Consider the following 22,754-nt stretch of genomic DNA (forward strand, 5'->3'; position numbering starts at 1 on the left):
ACAAAGTTAATCATTACTGGGAAATCTCCTTATAGGTAGCCAAGTGATCTAACCATGAAAAGTATTCATCAGAAGTCATTTTACATCCAGACAGGTTATATAATAAAGAATCTGACTGGCCTTTGTTGTTGGTTCTTGGGAAAGCCTCTACATCCTTAGAATTTCTTGGTTGGAGTCTCTTTGTTATTCATGGTGGCCTCTTGGGACTATACCTAAATTTATGCTAATGAGATCACTCAGGATGGGGGAGGCTGTGCCAGAAAAACCAACTATGTGATTAGAGGGTTGAACCTTTGATCCATGTAATAGCAGCCTGACCTCAGGGAGAGAAGGAGGACTGGAGGTTGAGCTCAGTCACATGGTGAATGATCTAACCAATCATACCTACCTACATACCGCAACCTTACAAATTCTGGCCACTGAGGCTTGGATGAGCTTCATGGTTGGTGGTACACATCAACGTGCCAGGAAACTGATCCATCTTGAGGACATGGAAGCTTCTATTTAAGACCTTGCTAAATCTCACCCTATGTGCCTCTCCCATTTGCTGGTTTGGATTTGTACCCCCTTTCTATCGTAAAACTGTAATTTTAAGTGCAACACATTCCTGAGTTCTGTGAGTCATTCTAGAGAATTATCAAACCTGAGGAGTTAGTGGTCGTAGCCAGTGGGTACCAATCACGAGTGGCATAGGAACCCCAGGGCCTGCAGCTAGTGTCTGGAGTGAGCAGTCTCATGGAAGATCATGCCCTTACTTCGTGAAGTATGTGCTAACTCAGGGTAGCTAGTGTCAGAAATGCATTGAAAGACTTCCAAGTCACTCACCAGACCTGAAATTTCCTCCTATCTCATCCTCAAAGTTGGGATGCCCAGATTATTCCAAGACTCACCCTCTGGGGCCCAGGGTCAAATCCCTGCAGTTTCCCTGGTTACCTGAATCTGAAGATTCTAATCCAAAATGATGTGGTGCGAATGCCATTGCTTCAGGAATAACAAGGTGGGGGCAGAAGTGGGGAATAGGACTGAGGGTGTGAATGGGCAGTAGGGACAAGCTGACTCTAGCAGGGGCCCCTGTCTTAGTGACAAGTCACCACGTGTGACACCATTATACTCACCGCCCCTTGAAAAAGGCCACATAGAAGATAGGCGAGTAGGCATTGACAAACTTTAGCAAGAAAGCTTTGAGTATCAGGCGCTCTTCAAAAGTCTGTTCTGTTTTTGGAACCTCTGAAAGATAAGAGCAAAGATGCTAAGACTGAGAGGCATATTTTTCACCTCTTCAGAGTTTTAATCCCTATTACATAAGCCATTGGTCTCTTGGCTCTTACTGCTTCAGGGTAAAAACCAAGAGACCTGTCTCTCTAGCACAGCAGAACTGAAGTCATCTGGGAGTCCCAAATGGTTTACCAGATACTATGAGGCTACAAAAGGCCAAGGGTACATATAATCATCACCTTTCTCCTTCCACTTCCCTCCTCTTACCCATTCTAGCAATGGTCTCTTACCATACCCCTCTGAGGGGGATCTTGGCTGGCAGAACTTTCTCCAACCACCCTCTCTTCATCGAGGGGTAGTCAGCTTTTCCCTGTGTGATTGCTGCTTCCATAAGATTTTATCTGAACAAAATCCCTGACGAAAAAGGCTTGTTAACCAATGAACAACAGTCAATAGGCAGCAAAGACTTGTCTTGGGTACCATGACATTGTTCCTCTTTTCTGCCTCCTCCATTTCTAGCAGGACAGCCTGGATCTGTGCGCTCTCTGGATAGGCTGAGACACTTCGCATGCACTCACTCAAATGATGAAGGATCATCAGATAAGTGAAATAAGCACAAGCCTAATAATGTCTCAAACTCGGGGGTCACAGGCCCATTGAGTTCTATGAGGTCCAAGCAGAGGAGCCAGCTGATAATCCCCAAAGGGGCCTGAGAAATACTGAACAGAAAACCTCACTGATGCCTTTGGAAGACCCGAGACCCATGGGATGCTCGGTGGACAACTAGGCAGAGTGTTTGATGGGGATTTCATAGACTGTGACAAATGGCTTGGCAAAGATAGGAGGTTAAAGGGCCACATTTCAGGGGCAGAAAGAAAGCACCAGCCCTGTATCATGTGCACTGATAAGTATCGCCTGAAAGCGTGCTGAGCACAGGGCCAAAGTACCAGGACCATGCCAGCCAGGAGGTTCCGTGTTCAGATGAGGCTGACACACGGACCCACCTGACTTGTCTGCCCACCTGACTCACACATAGCTTTTGTCAGAATCTTTGGAAAAGTGGACATAAAACTCTGTTCCCTCCCCTGGAATTCCTTTCCCTGGGCCCTCCTCTTATGTACAAATCCTTCATATCCTTTACCATTCAGATCAGATGTTGCCTATAATCTCCTTCCTGAAGCCTTCCCAGATGATGTCAGATGGTAGAAATCTCTTTTTCCCCTGCAGTATTTTAGATTTCTCTGTATTAATTACCCACATCCAAGCCCTTTGAAAATCACAACAGTAGTTTTAATTAATCTTCTGTCTTACTTGGGGTGGCCCTCTGTGTCAAGAAGTAAGCAGTTTGGGAGTAAGTGGCTTATTTGGAAAGTGCTCCCAGGAAGCTTGGGGTAGTTAGACAGGAGTGGGGAAGACAGCACGGATGTGTTCACGAACAATTTAATACAGCAGGCTATCAGGGCTCAGTCCCACTGGGGGGTCTTCTTAGAGACTGTGAAACCCCCCTCATAATTATTACACTGAGGAGTGAGAGCAAGTGGAGCCCCTACCTGGTTGAAGGTTACTGCTGGACTTGACTCCCTAGCACTTCCACCTTGTCCTATGCATGGGCTGAGCATGCTCACAACCAGAGATCACCTGCATGCAGGGAGCTGCAGTGACCTCCTGGGTGGTCAGAGGGATCATGCGCTATGCAGGAGTGTCTGCTCTGATCTGCTCCACACCCGTTGCATACGTCTGCTATCTCACGTCATCCCTACCTACTTGTGTTGGGGTGGGGGGGGGGGGAGACAGTACATCTCACTGTTATAAATAAAGGCAGCTCAGATCCAGAGAGATTAGAGCCTTGCTCAAGATCACACAGCCACAGTGGCTCTTATGGGTTACATAAGAGTTAAGGTTTTGAACTCATATCTGCCTGTCTTCAAAGACAATTTTTACTCTGCCGCACTGTGAAATCAAGATCTTTGATTACTGTTTACATCGCACATCCTCTGTCACCTCCCCACCCTCCACCCGCAGTCTAACATGATATATACCTAGGAAATATCTGTGACTGTTCAGTCCACATTAATTGAACACCCGCCATATGATGCCAGGATGAATAAAGACTTCACACTCCTCAAAGAGCTTAATTTAGCAAGGTCTCTGTGAAAACCTTTTGCAAACTGCTAAGTCTTTTCAAGATTGAATCTATGAATGGCAAGGTATCATTTCCTCTCAGGTCATGGCGGAAGGGGATCTTAGGGAAAGAATGCTGTATTTCCATGATCTGTTTTCCCACACAGCACAGTGCGCCCCTCATTCATTTGCAATCTTAGAACACAATCCTGAGGATAAGAGACAGTGCCCAACATCATCGGTGTGGTCCAAGCACAAGCAGAAACCTACTAAAGAGACAGTCACAGGCATATGTGAGCTCTTGGGGATGAATGGCCCTGGGAGGGGCCTTGAGAATGGAAAAGCTTAGAGATGCAGGTAGTGATCACAATTGTGATCTGGCCTTGACTTCTCTCTAGGCTGAAAGAGCCTTGGGAGATGAGAGCTACTCATTGTCTAGTCATGTCCTAGCCCCCATGAGCCCTAAGAAACATGGCATCATCCCTAGGCAGACAGTGACACGGAAAACCAGCTCATTCTCCGAGTGCCTCATCATCCTGAAGCCTACTTGAGTTTGCTTATGCTTACGAACAGTCCTAGAGGCCCTGGCAGGCCATGCCGAACCTACAGAGCACCGAGTCACGCTATTCTGGGCTTCGCTGTGTGTTGAGGGGAGTGACTATTTGATTGTGTTACTCCAGAGGTGGCTGTAGGGGCAGATTTTTGCATCAGACACACCTGATTTCAAATGCAGAGCATAATTAGAGGTCTGAACTTCTATAAAAAGAATAATGACATCCGCCCAACAGGGTTGCCCTGAAAACTGCATAGGATTCTTAGAAAGCCCTCAGCCTAGTACTTGGCAAGTGCCAGACCTCAATCAAGGATAGCTCCTGTTGTCCTAAAGTGTTCTCTTCTTGCATCACCTCCTCCAAGCTGGCAGCCCTGCTTTCTGCAGCATGGTTGGGCCATCCATGGCCAGGTGTTTGTGCACATGTCTTAGCCCCAAAGGTTCTGGGCATCCTTTCCATGTTGTTTAATGAGCACTTTCTACCAATCAACGGGGAGGATAGTGAGGAGGTGATCCTGCTGGCACATAGCTGGGAAAATCTAATCGAAACAGCCCGTCCTCACCTCTGCAGAAGTCCACCACCCAAGCTTCCCGAAGTTCTCCAGACAACTATGAAAATAAACATTGCCAGGGAATCTGGAGACACTGTCCTCATTTTATAGGAGATGAAGTTGGAAAAGTCTACCGTGCTATCCCTCAGCTGGCAGACAGCTTGGTAGTTTTCTCCTTCCTTCCACACCTGGAGGGACATGGCATTGCCCATGAGACAGAAGTCCGGGCCAGTCCCACACTGCCTTGCCCAATAAGCATTTGGATAATGATCTGTGTTCACCATTTACAGTGAACACTGCCTCAGCTGCTATTTCTTCTTTAGTTTATGTACATCAGCAAAGCCCCTCAGATATTTAAACCGTAAGGCCTTTTCTGTTCCTGCTACAAATTCTGCCTGACAAAGAGGCCAGTGCATCCCTGTTTGATTTATGCTTCTCAAGTCTTCCCTGGGCTCGAGATCCACATCCCTTTCTTCCGTCTGATTCCTATTCTCCTTGACAAAAGAAAAAAATGCTGAGGCCCAGGAAATGCTTACCATCAATTTCTAAGGTCACTTTCCATTTTAAGATCTCATAACCATAGGGATGCCTGGATGGCTCAGTCTGTTAAGCGTCTGACTTTAGCTCAGGTCATGATCTCATGGTTCGTGGGTGCAGGTACCGTGTTGGGCTCTGTGCTGACAGCTCAGAGCCTGGAGCCTGCTTCAGATTCTCCCTCTCTCTTTCTCTCTCTCTGTGCTCCTCCCTGGTTTGTGCTCTCTCTCTCAAAAATAAATAAACATTGAAAAAAAAAGATCTCATAACTGTGAACCCCCATATGACTGTTAACCCTCACTTTCCCAAGCCCCATGCCACCCTCCCCTCACCATGCATGGTTTGGGTGGCAAAACAATGAGCATAGTCAGATACACCTTCTGGTAGGCCACAGCTATCACTAGATGTACTCTTCTAAGCATATTTATTGAAAGAATGAATGAATGAATGAATGAATGACATGACATGAAAAAATATGATTTGGAATAGTGAAAAAATATTTATCATTTATTAAAAATTCCCTGTCATATTCCAAGAACCACTGTTTGTGGGTATGGAGTCACAAGAAAGACGGATCTGCTTAATTTCAATTTCAATTTAATTTAATCGATTTAAATTTCCCTACCTTATCCACAAGATAAGAGCTGGGGATATTGGGGTTAGATGCAGGGCCATGCCCATGCCACGTGAGGGGCAGGGAGGGACAGGAGGTGAGGTGCTCTCTGCCAAAGAAGAAATGTAAGTGATGGGGGAGGGGCAGAGGCACCCAGCAGAAATGTTAACTTCCCTGTCATTTGTAGTGGGATCCCATCATTAGCCTCTCCACAGAATCTTTAGCAAAGATGCATTAAAACCTGCTTTCTTCACCAGTGTTGAAAGAATTCTGGGTTTGTTCTTAGGGGAGGGATATGCCAAAGGACTGAGTCCTGCTTCAACATGACCACAGGTCATGAACAGAGACCACCATGTGCCCTGTTGTGTTACAGAGGAGAAAGAGACACAGAGAGAAGGAAGGAGGGAAAGGGAAAGAAGGAAGGAGGAGGGAGAGATGGACAGAAGAAAGGAAGGAAGGAGGGAGGGAAGGGGGGAGGAGAGAGAGGGATGGAGGGAGAGAGGAAAAGTAAGGAGGAGGAGAGAGGAGGGGAAGGGAGGAAAGAGGACGGAAGGGAGACAGGAAAGAGGAGGGGAAGGGAAGGGAGGGAAGGAGGGATGGAGGGAGGGGAGGAAGGAAGCAAAGGCTTTCAGTAGGATTTTGAGCCTTTGCCCCATTTACCTAAGGCAGCCAATTTAACAGTAACAACCACTTCTTGTCTCTCATTTTAAAATAGTTTGGGTATAAGAAAATTAAAACTGATGTCACCCCAAAATAAGTATTCAGGTCTAAGGAGCTGAAAATTTGGAAAACTTGTCATGTAAATGTGGCTAGAAGGGGATTAAGAATGAGGAACAGAGAGGCATGTGTCTTTGATTTTCTTTTATAATCTCCTTTGAACTCTTTGTACTCAGATCTCCCAATCCCTGCAGGAATTTCCTCCAAGTTCTGGGGAAAGAGAATCTGATCCTTTCAGGATGCTTTACTCCAACTGGAAATGAGTGGCTCCTTTCCTCCTTACTGATAAATCATGGGCCTAGTTATTATTTATTAGTTTTATTTCTGAAAACAGCCTTTGCCTGCACCTTTAGGGCCATGAGCCATCATAAATAATGGGCATTTCCAATAAACAATCCAAATCCACTTGATAGGCCACTAAATCAGCTGGATGCCCCCACCTCAGAGAAGCTCTGCAGCCATGTAATGTGCTTCACAGAGCCTTCCAGGGAAGGCTCCCAGGGAATACCTTCCAGGGATGGAGATAAGTGGGGTGGGGTTGGGGGTGGGGATGGGAGTATTAAAGCCCTGAAGCTCCAGTTAGACTATTGGATCTGTCTCAGTAGTCAACACTAGGAACCTCATCTGTCTATGACAGAGACTATATGACTCAAGAAACAGAACAAGTTTTCCCAGGGTCCACTTGGGATGGGATGGTGTCTTCAGTCCAAGCAGAACAATTTGTACTGCAGGCCACTGGGCAGGATCCCCTCATAAGACACAGACCTCTGGAGTGGTCTGAATCTAAGACCATGAGAAAACAGCCCAGCCTTATGCTTCATAAAACTCCAAGCCCAGTGCCTTTAGGCTACAATCGCTACAGGGAGGTGAAGTAGGGAGTCAACACAGAGAGAGTGTGGGTAAGTAGAAGGCAACCCTTCTCTGTCATTATATGCTCCTGAAATCCCATATCCCCCAGAAAGTCACCCCAGGTTGACTGGAGGCCTTCTGAGGGTTTTGCCTGCTCCCAACCTGTTGAAGCAGATTTCCAACAGAGGGCAGACTCTATCCAGGACCAGGAAGGGCAACCACATGGAATTCCTGTGCAGAGCCATTACCCAGCCCCCCTTTTTGTTAAGTGTTAAACCTCTGGAGTGTTGTGTCATGAAAAAATATGAGTACAAATGACCCAGCTGTAAACTGCCTTGGAAAATAATTAGTATGAAAGCCCAAGTTAGTCCCAGGGGGCCAGCTCAGAATCCAAAGTCCCCAGAGCTCCATCCTAATCATATGGAAACTGTATGGCCAGCAAGAGGATGCCAGCTGCAGAACCTGAATTTTCGAAAAGCAGCTCGGGGTAACTGGAGCCCCCAGCAACCCAGCCAGCAGATATAGAATGATGGTGACAAAAGGAAATGAGATGTCCAAGTGTATGTTTCAGGCAGTACCAGCCCCGGCACTGCTCTGGGCAGAAGGAAGGAGGGCCTGAACTTGTGTGGCTGAGTCAGAAAGCAGAGGTGCCTGCCCCTCTCCCTGCCTCTCCCCCAGGGCAGATCCAGCTTCTGCAAACAGCTACATTTTCTGACAGCCCTACCACCTGGCCTTCCGTCTGTTTGTGTGCGTGTGTGTGTGTGTGTGTGTGTGTGTGTGTTGGGGGCAGGGGCAGAGGTAGGTGTGTCTCAGCCTCCAATGTGATGCTGTTGCCTTGTTTGTGTCATCGGAAAGGAATCACCTTAGGAGAAACCAGCCAGCTGGGTAATTAAGCAGCCAGAGCATTGCCTAAGGGAGCTGAGAGCCCCAGAACTAGAGATTAAGAAAGGGCACTCCTGAGATATGCCTGAACCCTAGAGAATTCCTTAGTGCAAGGGATCCCTCCCTTAGAGTCAGGAAGATGACTTTTGATCCCAGACTAAGGGACGTGAGATCTGCTGTGCTGTCTAGCAGCCTAGCCCAAGGTGACAGCATCACAGGGCATCTCATTTTAAAAAAGAAGGAGACTAGGGGCGCCTGGGTGGCTCAGTCGGTTGGGCGGCTGACTTCAGCTCGGATCATGATCTTGCATTTTGTGAGTTTGAGCCCCATGTCGGGTTCTGTGCTGACAGCTTGGAGCCTGGAGCCTGCTTTGGATTCTGTGTCTCCCTCTCTCTCTGCCCCTCTCCTGCTCATGCTCTGTCTCTCTCTGTCTCTCAAAAATAAATAAAGATTTAAAAAAATTGTTTTTAATTAAAAAAAAAAAAAGGAGACTAAATAGGACGGGAGCATCTGGGAGGGGGAAGAGGAAGAGAGAGAGACTGATTAATACTGTTATGGGCCAATCAGGAAAACCCCATGCTCAGTGCCCACTATGTGCCGGGCATTATACAGGCACTTGCCATGGATTCCCCATGTGATTGCTATCACTGCCCTGTGAGGACTGTCTCCCCATGGCAATGATAGGAGTGGGGAGACAACAGGTAGGTGTGTCTGGTTTGTGGCCATCGACACTCCCACGAAACCAGTGGGTCATCTTGCAAACACACAGGTCTGGAAAAGCCCGGTGAGAAGGAAGGGAATCATTCCACCTTAGCCCATCTCCTCATGCCTTTCCAGGGAAGGCAGCTCAGAAGGAATGCTTTTATCTTTTTCATCCTTCCCTAGTTCCACAAATGTTTATCAAGTGACTATTGTGTGCCAGGCATCAGGCACTGGGAATACAGTGGTGGCCAAAACCAATAAGCTCCCTGCCATGAGGAGATTACAGTCTAGAAGAGGGGCATAGATTAATGAGACCATTCTGGAGAGCAATGAGGATAAAAGGCAGGGAGATGAGAAGAAAAGGGGGCAGGAAGACGGTTTTAGTCAGAGTGGTCAAGAAGGGCCTCTGGAGAGCTGACCTCTCAGCTGAGGCCCCAGGGATGTGGTGGAGGGAGCACGGACGAGCTGGGGAGGAGCCACGGGTGGTAACCACAGGAAAGGGCAGAAGACAGGAGAGACCTACAGATGTGTAGAGAATGAAAAGACCCCAAGGACTGAACATTCTGAGCAAGGAGAAAGCATTTATTAGGCAGTAGAACTGGAGGAGAAGGCAGGGGCAGGTCAATGGGACTTCACAGGCCACAGAAGGGACTTAAACCTCACTGGAAGCACAATGGGAAGTCGCCTTGAGGTTTTGCACAGGGGAGGGATATAGCGAGATTATATTTTAAAAATATCACAGAAGATGGGCTGTGTATATGTGTGTCAAGAGGGAGATAGGTATGGAAGCAGAGAGACAAATGAGGAGTGCACAGCGGTCCAGGCAAGAGATGGCCAATATTAGGATGGAACCTGTGAACTGTGATCAGATCTGGGGTATATTTGAAGGTGGAGTGGACAATACTTAACAGACTGGACTCTAGGTTTGAAAAGAAAGAGAGAAAGAGAGAAAGAGAGAAAGAGAGAAAGAGAGAGAGAGAGAGAGAGAGAGAGAGAGTTTGGGTCCGGGATGACACTTGGGTTCTAGTACAAGCATCTGAGTGGTTGGTGGTTCCACTTCCTGAGAGGGGAAAAAAGTGGGTGAGAACTAACAGGTTTGGAGGGAAAATTAAGAATTCAAAGTTGGACACATGGAGTCCTTGGACCTCTGTGCTTCTGTCCTCCCTGGGCCGTGCTCCCAGTGGGATGGAGCACTGCATGAACTGTACCATCCTTCAAAGGTACCCAGCTAGCTTCAAGGAACCAGAGCCTTGAGCAAGTCATGGCCCCAGGTGGAGGGCACACCCTGTGATATCCCAAGTGCTTCCTGCTTCTGGTCTTTTTCTATTGTCTGTGACACAACTCACAAGGCTGTAACAGAACACAGGAAGACCTTGGGCCGGAAGGACTTTTCTGTCCCAGTGTTCCCAGATAAGGGATTTATTTTTCTGCACCTCACTGTCCTCATTCCTAAGATGGGACCTTCCTTAAACATTTCTTGTAGAGTCTGAGGGAGATAAAGTATGGAAAGCACCAAGCATAGAGTAAGGGCTCCAACATTGCTTTTATTATTTTATGTACCAAAGCACTCTAGCAGACATTTAATTTCTACACCTGCCTCCTCTTTAGTGAGACAGGTACCTGCAGGTTACCTAAAAATCTTGACAGAGTCCTCTTAGAAGGTCGGGGTGGGCATCACTTGGGTTGGTGAAGGCCCCTAGAGTCACCAGGGTAACCTCTCTCTGAGGGAGATTCAAAGGGATAGTATCAGATCTACTGTGTTTTGAAGGTTAAGAAGACAAGCTGTATGTCCCGGAGCCTACAGGATGGATGGCATCCTGGAGATGGGGGTAGAGGCATAGACGGGTGTCTTGAAAGCAGGTGACCCTGACGGCTGCAGCCCCTTGACTGAGCTCACTCTAGAGGGGAGGATCATCCTCCCTGAAGAGCAGTGGCCTGCCCGGGGCCTGCAACCCGGAGGGACCCTCTCAGCAATGGCCCAGACTCTTCTGTCAGATGGGACAGGGCCAGCATCCAACAGCAATGCTGTGTAGCAATGAGAGGAGGGCTGGCCATAGTGCAGGTCTGACTTCCCTGTTTAAATGTGGATGTTGGCCTGACTGCCTCTATGAGTCAAGATCCCATCAGGAAGCAGAACTCCCCTCACTGGTTCAAAGGAAGTGACCCTAATGAAGGTATTACTTACTACAGTGAGGGGGCAAGGAGAAGAAGTGGTGTCACTGGAGCCCAAGAAGGGCCATGAGGGAGGACTCATTCTGTAGAATCTGTGGATACATGCAGGTTTTTTTTAAGCTTTTTAAATGTTTATTTATTTATTTTTTGAGAAAGAGTGTGTGTGTGTGAGCGGAGGAGGGCCAGAGAGAGAGGGAGAGAATCCCAAGCAGTCTCCGCACTGTTGGTGCAGAGCCTGATGTGGGGCTTGAACCCATGAACCATGAGATTATGACCTGAGCCAAAATCAAGAGTCAGACACTGAACCAACTGAGCCACCCAGGCACCCAGAAAGGGTGCATTTTTGTCAGAGATGAGGGAGAAGCAGGGAAGAACTACCCCCAATTCTCCCTTGTGCCTGCTAAGCTTCCTTCTGCTCTTCCATGGTTTCCTATCGAAGTCAGAGCAGGGGGCCCCAGTGATACCATCGGCAGAGCCTCAGGGATGCAGGACATGGTGCAAAAGGGTGGAGAAGGGGTCTGGAGAGAAAACAAGGCAAACAGAGAATGCCCACCATACTCCGTTCTCTTCTTGTGGCTTAAGTCTTGAGTCTGGGTTCTTAGAAACTCAAAGAAAGGGAGAGAAATATATCGGACTTCCCACTAACAGGAGATATGAGTGCTTCAGTGACTAACTGGAAAAAGGAGAGAGATGTGTTCATAGTTACCGTTCAAATTTGGGAGGAAATTCTTGCCAGTTATATGAAACTATTATAAGTAGCATGATGCTAATAATAGTTTCATATAACTGGCATGGATTGTTCCACGAACTTGGGCTATAACCATGATCAGGTCTTTTTTATTATTAGCAGCAGCCTCCCGTGATCCAGGACCCTCCCAGACAACATTTACAATACTTCGTGCCCGCAGCACCGAGGGGGCCCTCAGACAATGGCAGAATCCACTTTCGCCACACCCTTCCCCTGGCCTCACAGATGGGCAGGCAGGAGGCTCTTCCTCCCCAGTTGCCTGAGGCCACCCAGAGAGTCAGGAGCTCAAATACAACCCCACAGACCTGACTCAGGCCGGATTTCAAATTACCAGCACTACAGCCGCCCACCCCCAAACCCCCACCCCGTCCTCGGGAAGACACGGGTCCTGGCCTGCACGCACCCACCCGCATCCACACGTGTCCTCGCTGTGGAGGTACCTTCCTGAGCAGACTCAGTCTGCAGCAAAGCCCACTCCCCTTGTCCCAGGGCTCTGAGCCAACAAAGCCAGCACGTCCCCCCTAACTCTGAAAACACACGTTGCCCATATTTGATGGAAAATTAGATCTATCCATGTATGTCCAAAATGTTCTTCTTTAAAGAATTTCTGATGGCCTGGCAGCCTTTGGTAGCAAGCTTTGTCTCCTTTTTTTCCTTTCTTCCCTCTTTTCTCTTTAGTAGTGATACATTGGCTTTTCCTGATGGTAGCTTAGAACTGGATTTTAGACTGAGCCATTTCAATTCCTCAGAAAAAAGCTTTTTTAGAAAATTTAATAAAGCATGAGGGACCCCAAAGTCTGTGAACCTGCGCAGGTGTCCTGATGCACGCAGACCTAGGAGGCAGGTGACGATGCGCTCAGAGTTTGCTCCCTCCAAGTCTCCCTGATCGTCTCAGAGACCCCTACCACCTGCCACTCACATGGGTCGGAGCATTGCCTTTTAAACCTTCTGGAGCCTCTGGTGTGCTTTCTTTGGCTTTCTCCACACATCTAAAGTTCCCTGAGGAACCAGGACCGCTATATATTACCAGACAGTAGAGCATCACAGTCTTAGAGTTGAGGCCTGACTCACCACCTCCCAGCCCCATGACCTCGGGCCTGTTAGCTGTTTATCTCTGTGTCTCAGTCTTCTCCACTCTAAAATGGGAGTGTTAAGAGTCCTGATGCCTTTGGGGCTTGTTTTGAGGATTAAATATACTGATAAATAGAAAGTGCTTACAGCAGCTCTTGGCATGCTCTAATACACATACATACACATACTCACACATGCCACTAACCAGATGCTCCTGGGTAAAGTTCCTAAGCATCTTCAGGCTTCCCAGAAGTAAAATGAAAGCCATGACCAGTTCCCAGCTCTACGGTGACGATTCTGTGGGATGATGTATGTACAATGTCTACCAGTGCCTGGCACATGGCAGGTGCCCCCAAAAGTCCTTCACCCCATCCCTCCTTTTGTTCCCTTCCTAGCCCCACTTCAGTGGCCCCGGGGCAGCAACACTCAGAAGCACGGCATCGTCAGTATTTAAACAACTCAAGAGCACAGCCATTTTCCTACAACTTGGAGACTCTGACTTGGCACACCACCATCCTTTGAGCACCTGCAAGATGCCCAACCCCAAAACTAGGAGAGGCTCACCACAGAGTGAAGGGTGAACCACACAGCTCCACACACAGCCAGCGCTGCGCACACAGTTTTGAAAGGGAGAGGAAGAGAAGGTGGTGGTGGAAGAGCTAGAGATCGAGAATGATCCTGATAAAAAACAAGCTGCTGACATCTTGGTTATTAAGGCTAGAAGCCTGCTGGCAGCCCTGCCCCTCTCACAGCTGGAGTGCGGACATGCTCCCCATCTGGGCCGAGCCTGACCCATGCCTATGTTGGTCACGAGAAGACCCTACAGTTTTCAGGAGCTCTGGACATCCTGCTCCCCATGTGTGGGTTCAGAAGCTCGCTGCCTCAAAGGCACCGTCTATCCCTGTGCCAAGGAAAAAGCATGGTCTGCATGCTTGTGCACCCCACCCCTGGCCAGAATTCATATGTTGAAAACCTAATCCCCCTTGTGATGGTATTCAGAGGTGGGGCCTTTGGAAGGTGCGGCCTTTGGAAGGTGCTCAGGCCATGAAGGGGGATCCCTCAGAAGTGAGTGGGGTGCCCTTGTAAAAGAGGCTCCAGAGGGGCCCCTAGTGCCTCTGCCATATGAAGACACAGCCATAGGACCTGGGGGAGGACCCTTCCCCAGCCCTGTTGACATCCTGAGCTCAGACTTCCAGCCTCCAGAGCATGAGAAACACATTTCTGCTGTTGACACCCACTATGTGGTATTCTGTGATAGCAGCTGGACAGGCTAGGACCAAAGCATGCCTTGAGCTACTACTCAAGGGTCTACTTGGTGACCCTTGTCACCTTGCCTCATACCCTGGCCTCCCATGACATCTGAGCCCGGTCTGATTTTCCTGGACATCTGGGGTCCTGATGTCCTGCCCAGCTATTGCTTGTTTCCCATCCCAGGAACCAGACCCTTTCCTATAAACCACCACCTGGAACCCCTTCGGGAATGAACAGATCACTGGGGACCGTACTGTCCCACCTATTCATTGGGATCCTCACAAACTAATTACTGATGCTTGCTGAAGGGGGTTACCCACCTTGCACAGCAGACTCTGGCCACCAAGGCCCCAAGCTTCACTCATTTTCCCCTAGCAACCCCATCCCACCACCTAGGTCCCAGCTCAGTCTCTGCCCCACCATTGCCATACAGCCACCAGCTCACAGTGTGCCTTTCACCCGAGCCTGTGACCACTGTTACCATGGCAGCCAGGGAGGCAATTACTGTGTCTTTATCTACCACTGCTGAGCCAACTCTTAACATATTCTGGAGTCTGTCACAAATATTTGTGGCCAGAAGGGACCTCAGATGGGCCTGATGTCTGGGCCTGTTGGGAGATGCTCCCAAGAAATCGGTCTTCACCACCCAGCCTTTGCAGGAAACACTTGGGAACTCACTGGGGTTGTTTACACCAGCTGTTTGCACCTGGTGAGCAAGGCGGTAGTCATATGCTCCTCAGCAATCAGGAGATCTGAGGCAAAAGGCCAGACGGGTATTAAAGCCAGCGTGAGAATGGCACAGGAAACCCCTAAGCCTGGCAGAATCCTCATTCCATTAGGTGGCCTTATTCACAACTTTTTGACCCCATGCAGGCCTGGGGGGACTCTGCAGTCATACCTCTGCCTGAAGGTGCACAGGTCACCCCTGCTGTGCACGACCACCTCAGTGAGTGGGTTAGTGTGCACACTCTTTGCCATTAAGGACACTTTAAGTCTTCTGATAGCTTTGTTGCATCTTTCAGTGACTGTCCCATCAAACCAACTTCACATTTACCTTATTCATCTCAATGTTTCTGCAAATCCTTTTGAAGGTAGGAAATAACAAATGCATACATGCTCGTGGTAGCTTCCACTGTGGTTTGCAGGATGCCTAGCCTATGGGCATTCCCCAGAAAAAAATTTTTTGAATGCATAAACGAAGACAGAGATAACTGCATCAGCAAACTCACAGATCTCCTGTGAGGCAGGCACTATGGGGGACATAAAAGGAAATATAAGACCGAGGAGCTATTCTCCAAGGCTTTGTAGCCTGGCTGGAGCCAGCAGCAGAGACCCTTGCTGTCCATGGAGTGTCCACACACTTCTACACATCTTCCCACTGCTTCACAATTAGGCTGCTTCCAGCCAGTGTGCTGTGAGCAGAAGTGAGAGATGGCGTGTTTCACAGCCTCCCTGGTGTCCATGTGGCCTCCATCAGTCTGGGTCCAGAGCCCCTGCCCTGCTGCACTGGACATGGAGCGTGAGCAAGAACAGGTAAACAACTCCAAATTATGCACCTGAGATTTTAAGATAGATTTATCACCCTGGCAGAGTCTCGTCTACCCTAAGACTGGGAAACCCACACACAAGGGCCCCAAATGCTAGTTTATATCTGACCCAAGGGCAAATGGAAGTTGTCTGTGGGGGCATGGAGTGGTGCTCCCCTCCCCCAGCCCAAGGAGAAAGTTTGAAAAGACTGACTGGGTGGGGATTTCCAAGCAGGAGACCCATAGACAGAGGCTAAAGACAAGGGCATAGTCCTTAGGCTGTGACAACAGTCCCCACAGAGGTGATGATCAGTGGACAGGAAGGAGGGAAATAATGAAGGAAAGATCAATAAAACTGGTTCCAGAAAAGCTCCCTGTTTGCCCAATGCCACATATCTGGGGATGGGAGGGAGAAGGAGTCAGGCCCAGAACTCAAAGGTTCCTTCCACTGGGCTCCCGAATTCAGTGGCCCTTCCACTATACAAAAACACCTGTCTGACCCTCTGAGAACATCCAGTCCAAGGCAGACAAGAGCAGCAACCTAGGACGAGGCCCACATGGGTTCCTGCATGGAGACCCAATACACCACTTTGGTCCAGACAGTAAGAAACTCACACCGACAGAGCGCAAAAGGTATTTGCAGTTCAGAGGGACAATCTGAGTTTGAGCCTTAGTAAAATGAGGATATAATACTCTCCTTGCTGACCGCACACAGTTTCTGTGAGGATGAAATGGGATAACAGAACTCTTTTAAGTTGAAAGTCGCTTTATGAGTATCGCTATCACAAAGAACAAAAGGTACTTGCCAGGATTTCATCTCCTTTCCAGAGCACAGACTTCCTTACCAGCCACTGGTTGCACAGCGTGGGGGAGCCTGAACTTTGTGGGTGAGGGAGAAAGCGCTGTTAGGAACAGTGGATGTAGCTTCACAGTGTGGATGGTGTTTTATGGCCCAATGCAAAGAGAATTTGCCCTGCGTTGTAGACAGGAGGTGCTCACTAAACCCTTGTCAGTGAGGTTCTGACTGTGGACCACGCTCTATCTTCTAGCCCTACCACTCTCTAAAGCCATGGAACACAAGTGAAACAAAGTAATGCAAATGGGCAGCAGGAAGACATTTCTGTACCATCGCCGATTTCCTGTTCCTCTCTTCCCTACTTCCTGCCCACACACTCATTAATCTCCTTTACATTAGGCCTTCCTGCCTCTCTCTTCTCTGTGGCATCCTATGTCCCTGCCAGGATAGTTCTGCAAACATACAGCTCCAATCATGTTGCATTCTTCAGAAAGTCCCCCAGTGGTGTGGGGCCAGAGCCACTGAGGGGGATGGGGGACGTTTCTTTCCACTCCTGATGCTTCCCCGATGTGGAAGGAGTGTGTTATTTGTAATGCCCTAACTTGTCTCCCCCACCTCATCCTTTACCCTCTTGGGGGACAGAAGCTTATCTCATTAGTCAGCCTGGAGGGTGACACCAGCATGCCTCATCTGTCCACCCCCTCTGCCCTTCCTCTGGGGAGGAAAGGGTCTATGCCCTGCCCCTCCACGTCCTAAGACTTGCCTGGCTTCCCTGCCCTCCGTTGCTGGCCACTGGGAGGGACGTCTGTCTGTAATCCTGTATTAGGAAGGCTATCTGGCTCTCCTGCTAAGCTGTTTCCTCCCATGTAGCCTATTTTAGCTTTAAAAGTGAAGTCTCAGCTTTTGCCTACATCTTACTTTTTAGCATATTCAATGATTAGGGCTGAAAGATAGGTACTTTTTATTGGATGACTCTTCGAACTCCAGCAAACACTTTCCCATGTCTATGAAAATTAGCAGCATCCTTGGCCTGGCATTCAAGGTCTTCTACAGAAAAATCAGGTCTGGGTCAATGCTCTGGGCCTAGTTTCTCACTCTGCTATGCCCTGGACATGCTGCAGACCCTAGAGGAACCACCACACTGGACTCCTGTAGCATCCTGGACATGCTTCGTGTTTCCTTCTTCCGTACGCTGAGCTCTCTGCCCCCTCGGCTCCCCTGGCACCAAAGCTGTGCCCATTGTGCAAGCCTAGCCCCTGTGCACTCCCCCCCTGTGCCTTTTCTGACCCTGAGGGGTCTAATTTCTCCCTTCACTGCCAGATTTCTTATTCTGTTTCCTCTGCCAGGAACCTCTTCTCCTCCTGCCCGCTTCCCCCTCCCTCTGCACCTATGTGTCTATATACCACTTATCTGTGAGCAATCCAACTTGATGCCCTTATACCTCAGAAGCCCTCCAGGATGCTCCCCCTAAGTACTTCTATAGAATCTCACATACCACTAAACACCCTGAAGCAACATTCTCTGCTGACTCTTCTCCAGAAACCTATGAAGGAACACGGACGGGTAACACTTATTAATGTGCACATGCCTAAAGAAAGCAGAACCTCCATTCCAGATGGTACCTCTACATCCACATGGAGACCAAAAGTCAATGCCCACTGTGAGTAGAGGCCAAGCCAGGGAAAGGCACTGAAAGAATCCCTTTAACTGGAATTAGTGAAACCTTTCTGGAATGTTCTGATCCTCCAGGGAAGGCTCTCTTGACAAGGGGGTTATCCTGTCAAGTGTCTAGCTTTTAACTAGTCAGTGAATTAAAGACATCTAATTATTAGTTCAATTTTTCTGAGGATAGTCAGAAGCTGACAGCCCTAGTCCCCAGATTCCACCAGGGAAAGAGGTGCATGCCCCAAGGCCACCCAGGATAAGTACCATGAGGAAAGGGTCTCAGTTCTCAGCTCTCCCCTGTCTAATAAGCGCAAATGCCAAAAAATGGTGCTCAGGCAACAGCAGGTTGTGGCTCAAATGACACGTCTGAATACTGAGGCCACCACATTTTTCTCACTGGCTTGAAGCTTGGGAAGTCTGATATGCCTCTTTGAAGTCTGCTCAGTGTGTGGGGAATGTGTGGATTTTCTGGGGCCTCAGCAATATGGGGATAGATGAGACCCTCCAGGGCTCAAGTATCAAGAGCTTTCTCCACTCTGTAAACACTCCTGGGAAAATGAGGAAAGGCTAAAACTCTGTAGTTTGTAACAGGAAGTGTTGAACCCATCTTGCTTCTTAGGTTAGGCTAAAAAGAATAGGTCCCATGAATGATTCTTTGGCGACAATGAGGCAATCAACTTGGGCTGGAAGACTACTGATAGAGAATGCCCTAAGGAGGATTTCTGGCTGAGGGGAGGCCCCTGGCAGGCCCTGCAAGGACGTAACTTCTTTGGTACTTCCTCATTTCTCCAACTGAAATGCACTCTACAAAGCATTTTGTTCCTGTTCTTTTTTTCGTTTTCAGTCACCACCACCAAAAACCTCGCATGTGTTGAGCCAACTTCGTTCAAGGGGGCCTAGGGCAGACATGGGATTTGGTGACACAGTACCGATTTTGGTGAGCCATGTGGCCACAGCACCATAGATCTCGTCCAGGATGAGGATGACCACGAGGTTGATGATGACTGCTGTGGCTGTCACTGTCACCCGGACGTTGGAGCGTGTAGCCTTGTTGAGAGACAGGGCTGCTGCAGTTGTTATGCGATACACGATGACCCCAAAGACGATGGAAAATGTCAGGGCAATCTGTTTGAGAGACAGGGAGAGTTACGGCTCAGCAGACAAGTACTGGGCAGCTATTATTTGGTCGGCCAACAGTCCTCTTCGCTACGTCAGGTACTATTAATCTGGAGTCCACCAGTAGGCAACAAGGGGGCGGCACACCCTCTAAACTCTCGTGCAAATTCTATGGAGGGGTGCACTGTCCATGGAGACTGTCTTCCATTTACGAAATGCCAAATGGTCTCTAATACATACAAACCCCTAAGGATGAAAACACTGGACGCTGAGGTGCGTACAACACACGTGATGTTATTTCTTTCATTAGGGGGTTTTCCAGTTGACCACGGAGGAGAGCTGAACTCTTACAGTGAATGAGACCTGAGAGGTACTGCATGCTCTGTGAAGGGGCTGAGAGTACAGAGGAACAAGCAGATCAGGGGAATAATGGGATGTAAACTGGGCTCTCGGTGAAAGGAAACAGGGAGCCATGGAAGGTGTCTGAGCTGAGAAGCGGTGAGTCAGCTTCATGCGGTGTGTGTGTGGGAAAGCTGCCCAAAGAAGAATAAAGAGAGATAAACCAGGCATGAGATTTGTAGACTCTTGGTCCTCAGGGTGAACAAAATATCACTGTAAGATTTCTCTGCCAGGCAACTGTAATAGAGGACTCGGATTTCTCCTTTGGTGCAGAAATCTCCGGCTGTTAGGCTGAAAGGAAAGCTTACCAGTCGCTTGACCTCCAAGGGCCCCCCATTTCCTCTTTCTAGAACCTAAGAATAATAACTCACTCTCCCAGACCAGGCCCTCTCCTCTCCCATCAGAGCCAGGGAGGACCATTTCCATGAAGCAGAAGGATGTCAGGGGAAGAAAGTGCCCTGCATAAGCTCTCAGGGCAGAGGAAGGAGATTGAACGTCTAGGTGTGTAACCTGCTCAGAGCAAAACTCTAATTTGCGTCAGTCAAGTGAAGTCTTCTTAGAATTCTTTCTGCACAGGAGGCTGTTCAGGTAGTATTTCCTCTGGGATCAGGGGATGGCGGGGGCAGGAGGGGGGTGGTTGGCGTTGGCTGGGGACAGCAAAGATTCCCTCTGAAAATACAAAGTATCCTGGACTACACGTTCCCTCCCTAGAAAGGAGGGGAGGAGAGAGGGGGTAGCAGGGGTGGGGGGGGGCGCTCTGGTTCAAGCAATGCTTTGCAAGCTGTGTATGACACCGGTGGGCGAATGGGGAATGGGTTCCAGATGTGTCAAGGTATGAACGACTTCAGGCCTCTGGGGGGCGCTTGGGGCTGCCGGAGCTGGGGGTGTGCTGGTGGCAGCCTCAGCTGTTACCCCCGCACGCTGTACAAATATCAGCATTTGCCCTGTGGGCCACAGTGTGAAAAAGGAGGCCTCCCTAAGGCAGGCAGGATGGCAACGTTCTCTGGGTAGAGGGCGTGTGTGCGTGCATGTGCGCACGCACATGTGTGTATGTCAGGGTGGAGAAGAGGTTACATGGGAATGACACCGTGTGGGAGACCCTCATTAGAGGGAGTGGGAGCGGCAGAAGCCCCAGCCTCCAGGACGACGGAGGAATGGGCACCGTGTAAGTAGGAAAGGCTGGACATGACATCACCGCTCTCCAACAATGTAGACATTTTCACTTCCCGTTCCTCTGGGACTGTCACTGCCAGACAGTAAGGGCCTGGAAAACGTGGTGTGAGATTCTTTTCCCCGAAATCACTTTTGCAGCAAAAGGCCAGTGATGGAAGTATTGATGAGGCGGGGGAGGCCAGGGCATCAAAGAGTGAGTGTGTGTGAGCATTCTGGAGGATTCTGGGGGAATGACTGGGGGGAAAACAATGGCAAAAACATCCTTTGCTTTGGGTCCTGGGGGTGGGGCATGGAGGAATGAGGGGGAAGGAGATCGGCTTCTATTCTTCTCCAAGAGGCCCAGCTGCTAAACTGGGGAAGGAAGAAAATTCTTTATTGCTACCCGGAGTGTGATCCATGGACCTGCTGCATGGGCCAGGAGCTCGGTCAACATGCAGCATCTCCAGGATAGCTCCAGATCCAGTGGCTCAGGATCCGCACTTGAACGAGACTCCTATCTAAGTTCTAGAGGCACTGCTCTACTCACTTGTCCCAGCCTCCTGTCCTCCTGGGCCCTACCTCCAACACACCCCTCCCCAGCCCTCTGGTGCTGTTCTGTGCAATCCTAGATTCTCAGCTCCTGATTTTCCCTTCCACTACAGCAACCAGGTCTGAAGCTGTCCTTCAGTGTCCCTGCAGGCTCCTCAGGACTCCTCAAGCTAGATGAGCCTGGAGGACACCAGCCCAGTCCTGTGACCAGTTTGCAGATGAGGAAACAGGCATGAAAAGTGAAGTGATTTGCTCAAGGTCACAAGGCGTGGCCTACAACCCTAGCCTCTGGAATCCTGATGGGAGTTAAAGGATATTAGCATTCAGGGGTCATCCACGTCCAGCCTCTAATTTCATATGTAAGGAAACTGAGGCCCAAGAAGCAGCAATGTGATCGGTCCAGGGTCTGGACAGCTCCTGGCAAAGCTGGGATGCTAATGGTGGTGCCCTCTCGATTGCGTTATTCAGTACACATCTACCTGAGCACTTATCCTTATAACAATCATGTAAAACATGCCTTTTGTGGATGCCATTTACTGACTGCCCAGGATCTGAACCCTGCTCTGTGGCTCCCACGTCTACAATCTCATCCTATCCTGATGTTAGAAAGCAGGTCCTCTAGTAGTACTAAATCCAGCACTGTTTTCACCACTGTGGCTGCGGTGTTGATGTTGCTTAGTAAATTCAGGAAATATGTGCTGGGGATATTTCATGTTTATGAGCAGTCTCCCCCCAAATAGGCCAAAAGTGGGGACTTGTCTTGGACTGCATTCTGTGCCTCATGCCCTTTCACAGCGGTGCCTTACTCCAGAACCTACTTGGTAAAGATTTGCTGGTCCCTGGCTCTAGGACCCTAGCTCTCCAGAACATGGGAACATCACCATGGTCCCCATTGCTTTTGGTGTTCTGATCCCATAGCTTTACTTGTGGACACAGCCAAACTGCAACAGAACCCAGGCTATGGAGTCCAGAGTCCTATTTAATGCTATGAGACATAGGAAGGAGAGACGGTCTGGTCCCCACGCTCCAGGTCTTACATTCACAATCACGGTGGAGAAAACCACTGCACATGTACAAGGATGAGCCTAATAGCAGGTGGACAGAGTACAGGCTCAGTTCATGAGCTTCATATGTGCCAAGCAGAGCACAGGGGGATTAGTCAGAGAAAATCCCACAGAAGTAGCTTTGGGACAGTTTCCTATGAGAAAGGTTTGGAGAAAAGAATACAAAAAACAAAACAAAACAAAAATGTAGAAACAGATAAGTCAGAAGCAATCTTGGCTGAACCAGTGGGAGAATAGCCAGTCTGAGGCAGGGCACGTAATAGTAGCTCAATTTTAAAACACACACACACACTATCGACTTTATCATTGACAAATAGATCGTCTCTGGCAACTTATCAATGATTAATTACCTTACTTTCTCATTCAGCCACTCATAAAATATGTCTTGAGTACCTTCTACATGCCAGTCACCATTCTAAGTGTCAGGGATATAGTAGTGAGCAGACTGCCCAGGAGTGTCTGCCCTCGTGGCACTGATCTTCTAGTGGGGAAAGACAGACAACAAACTACT

General features: G+C 48.9%; 1 protein-coding gene across 1 annotated transcript in view; it reads right to left on the bottom strand.

Moving 5' to 3' along the window:
- Positions 1 to 761: 761 nt before the first annotated feature.
- The window catches only part of LOC125918755 (anoctamin-2-like), a 29,207-nt gene continuing 7,214 nt past the window's right edge, over positions 762 to 22,754 (bottom strand). Inside the window, exons 2-3 of the mRNA XM_049624949.1 lie at positions 18,893 to 19,088; positions 762 to 1,227 (exon numbers count right to left, since the gene is read on the bottom strand). Of these exons, the coding sequence (XP_049480906.1) occupies positions 1,112 to 1,227; positions 18,893 to 19,088 (312 nt within the window). The 3' untranslated portion in view covers positions 762 to 1,111. The remainder of the gene's footprint in view (positions 1,228 to 18,892; positions 19,089 to 22,754) is intronic.

The sequence above is a fragment of the Panthera uncia genome, chromosome B4, assembly GCF_023721935.1.
Source record: "Panthera uncia isolate 11264 chromosome B4, Puncia_PCG_1.0, whole genome shotgun sequence".
Lineage (NCBI taxonomy): Eukaryota > Metazoa > Chordata > Mammalia > Carnivora > Felidae > Panthera > Panthera uncia.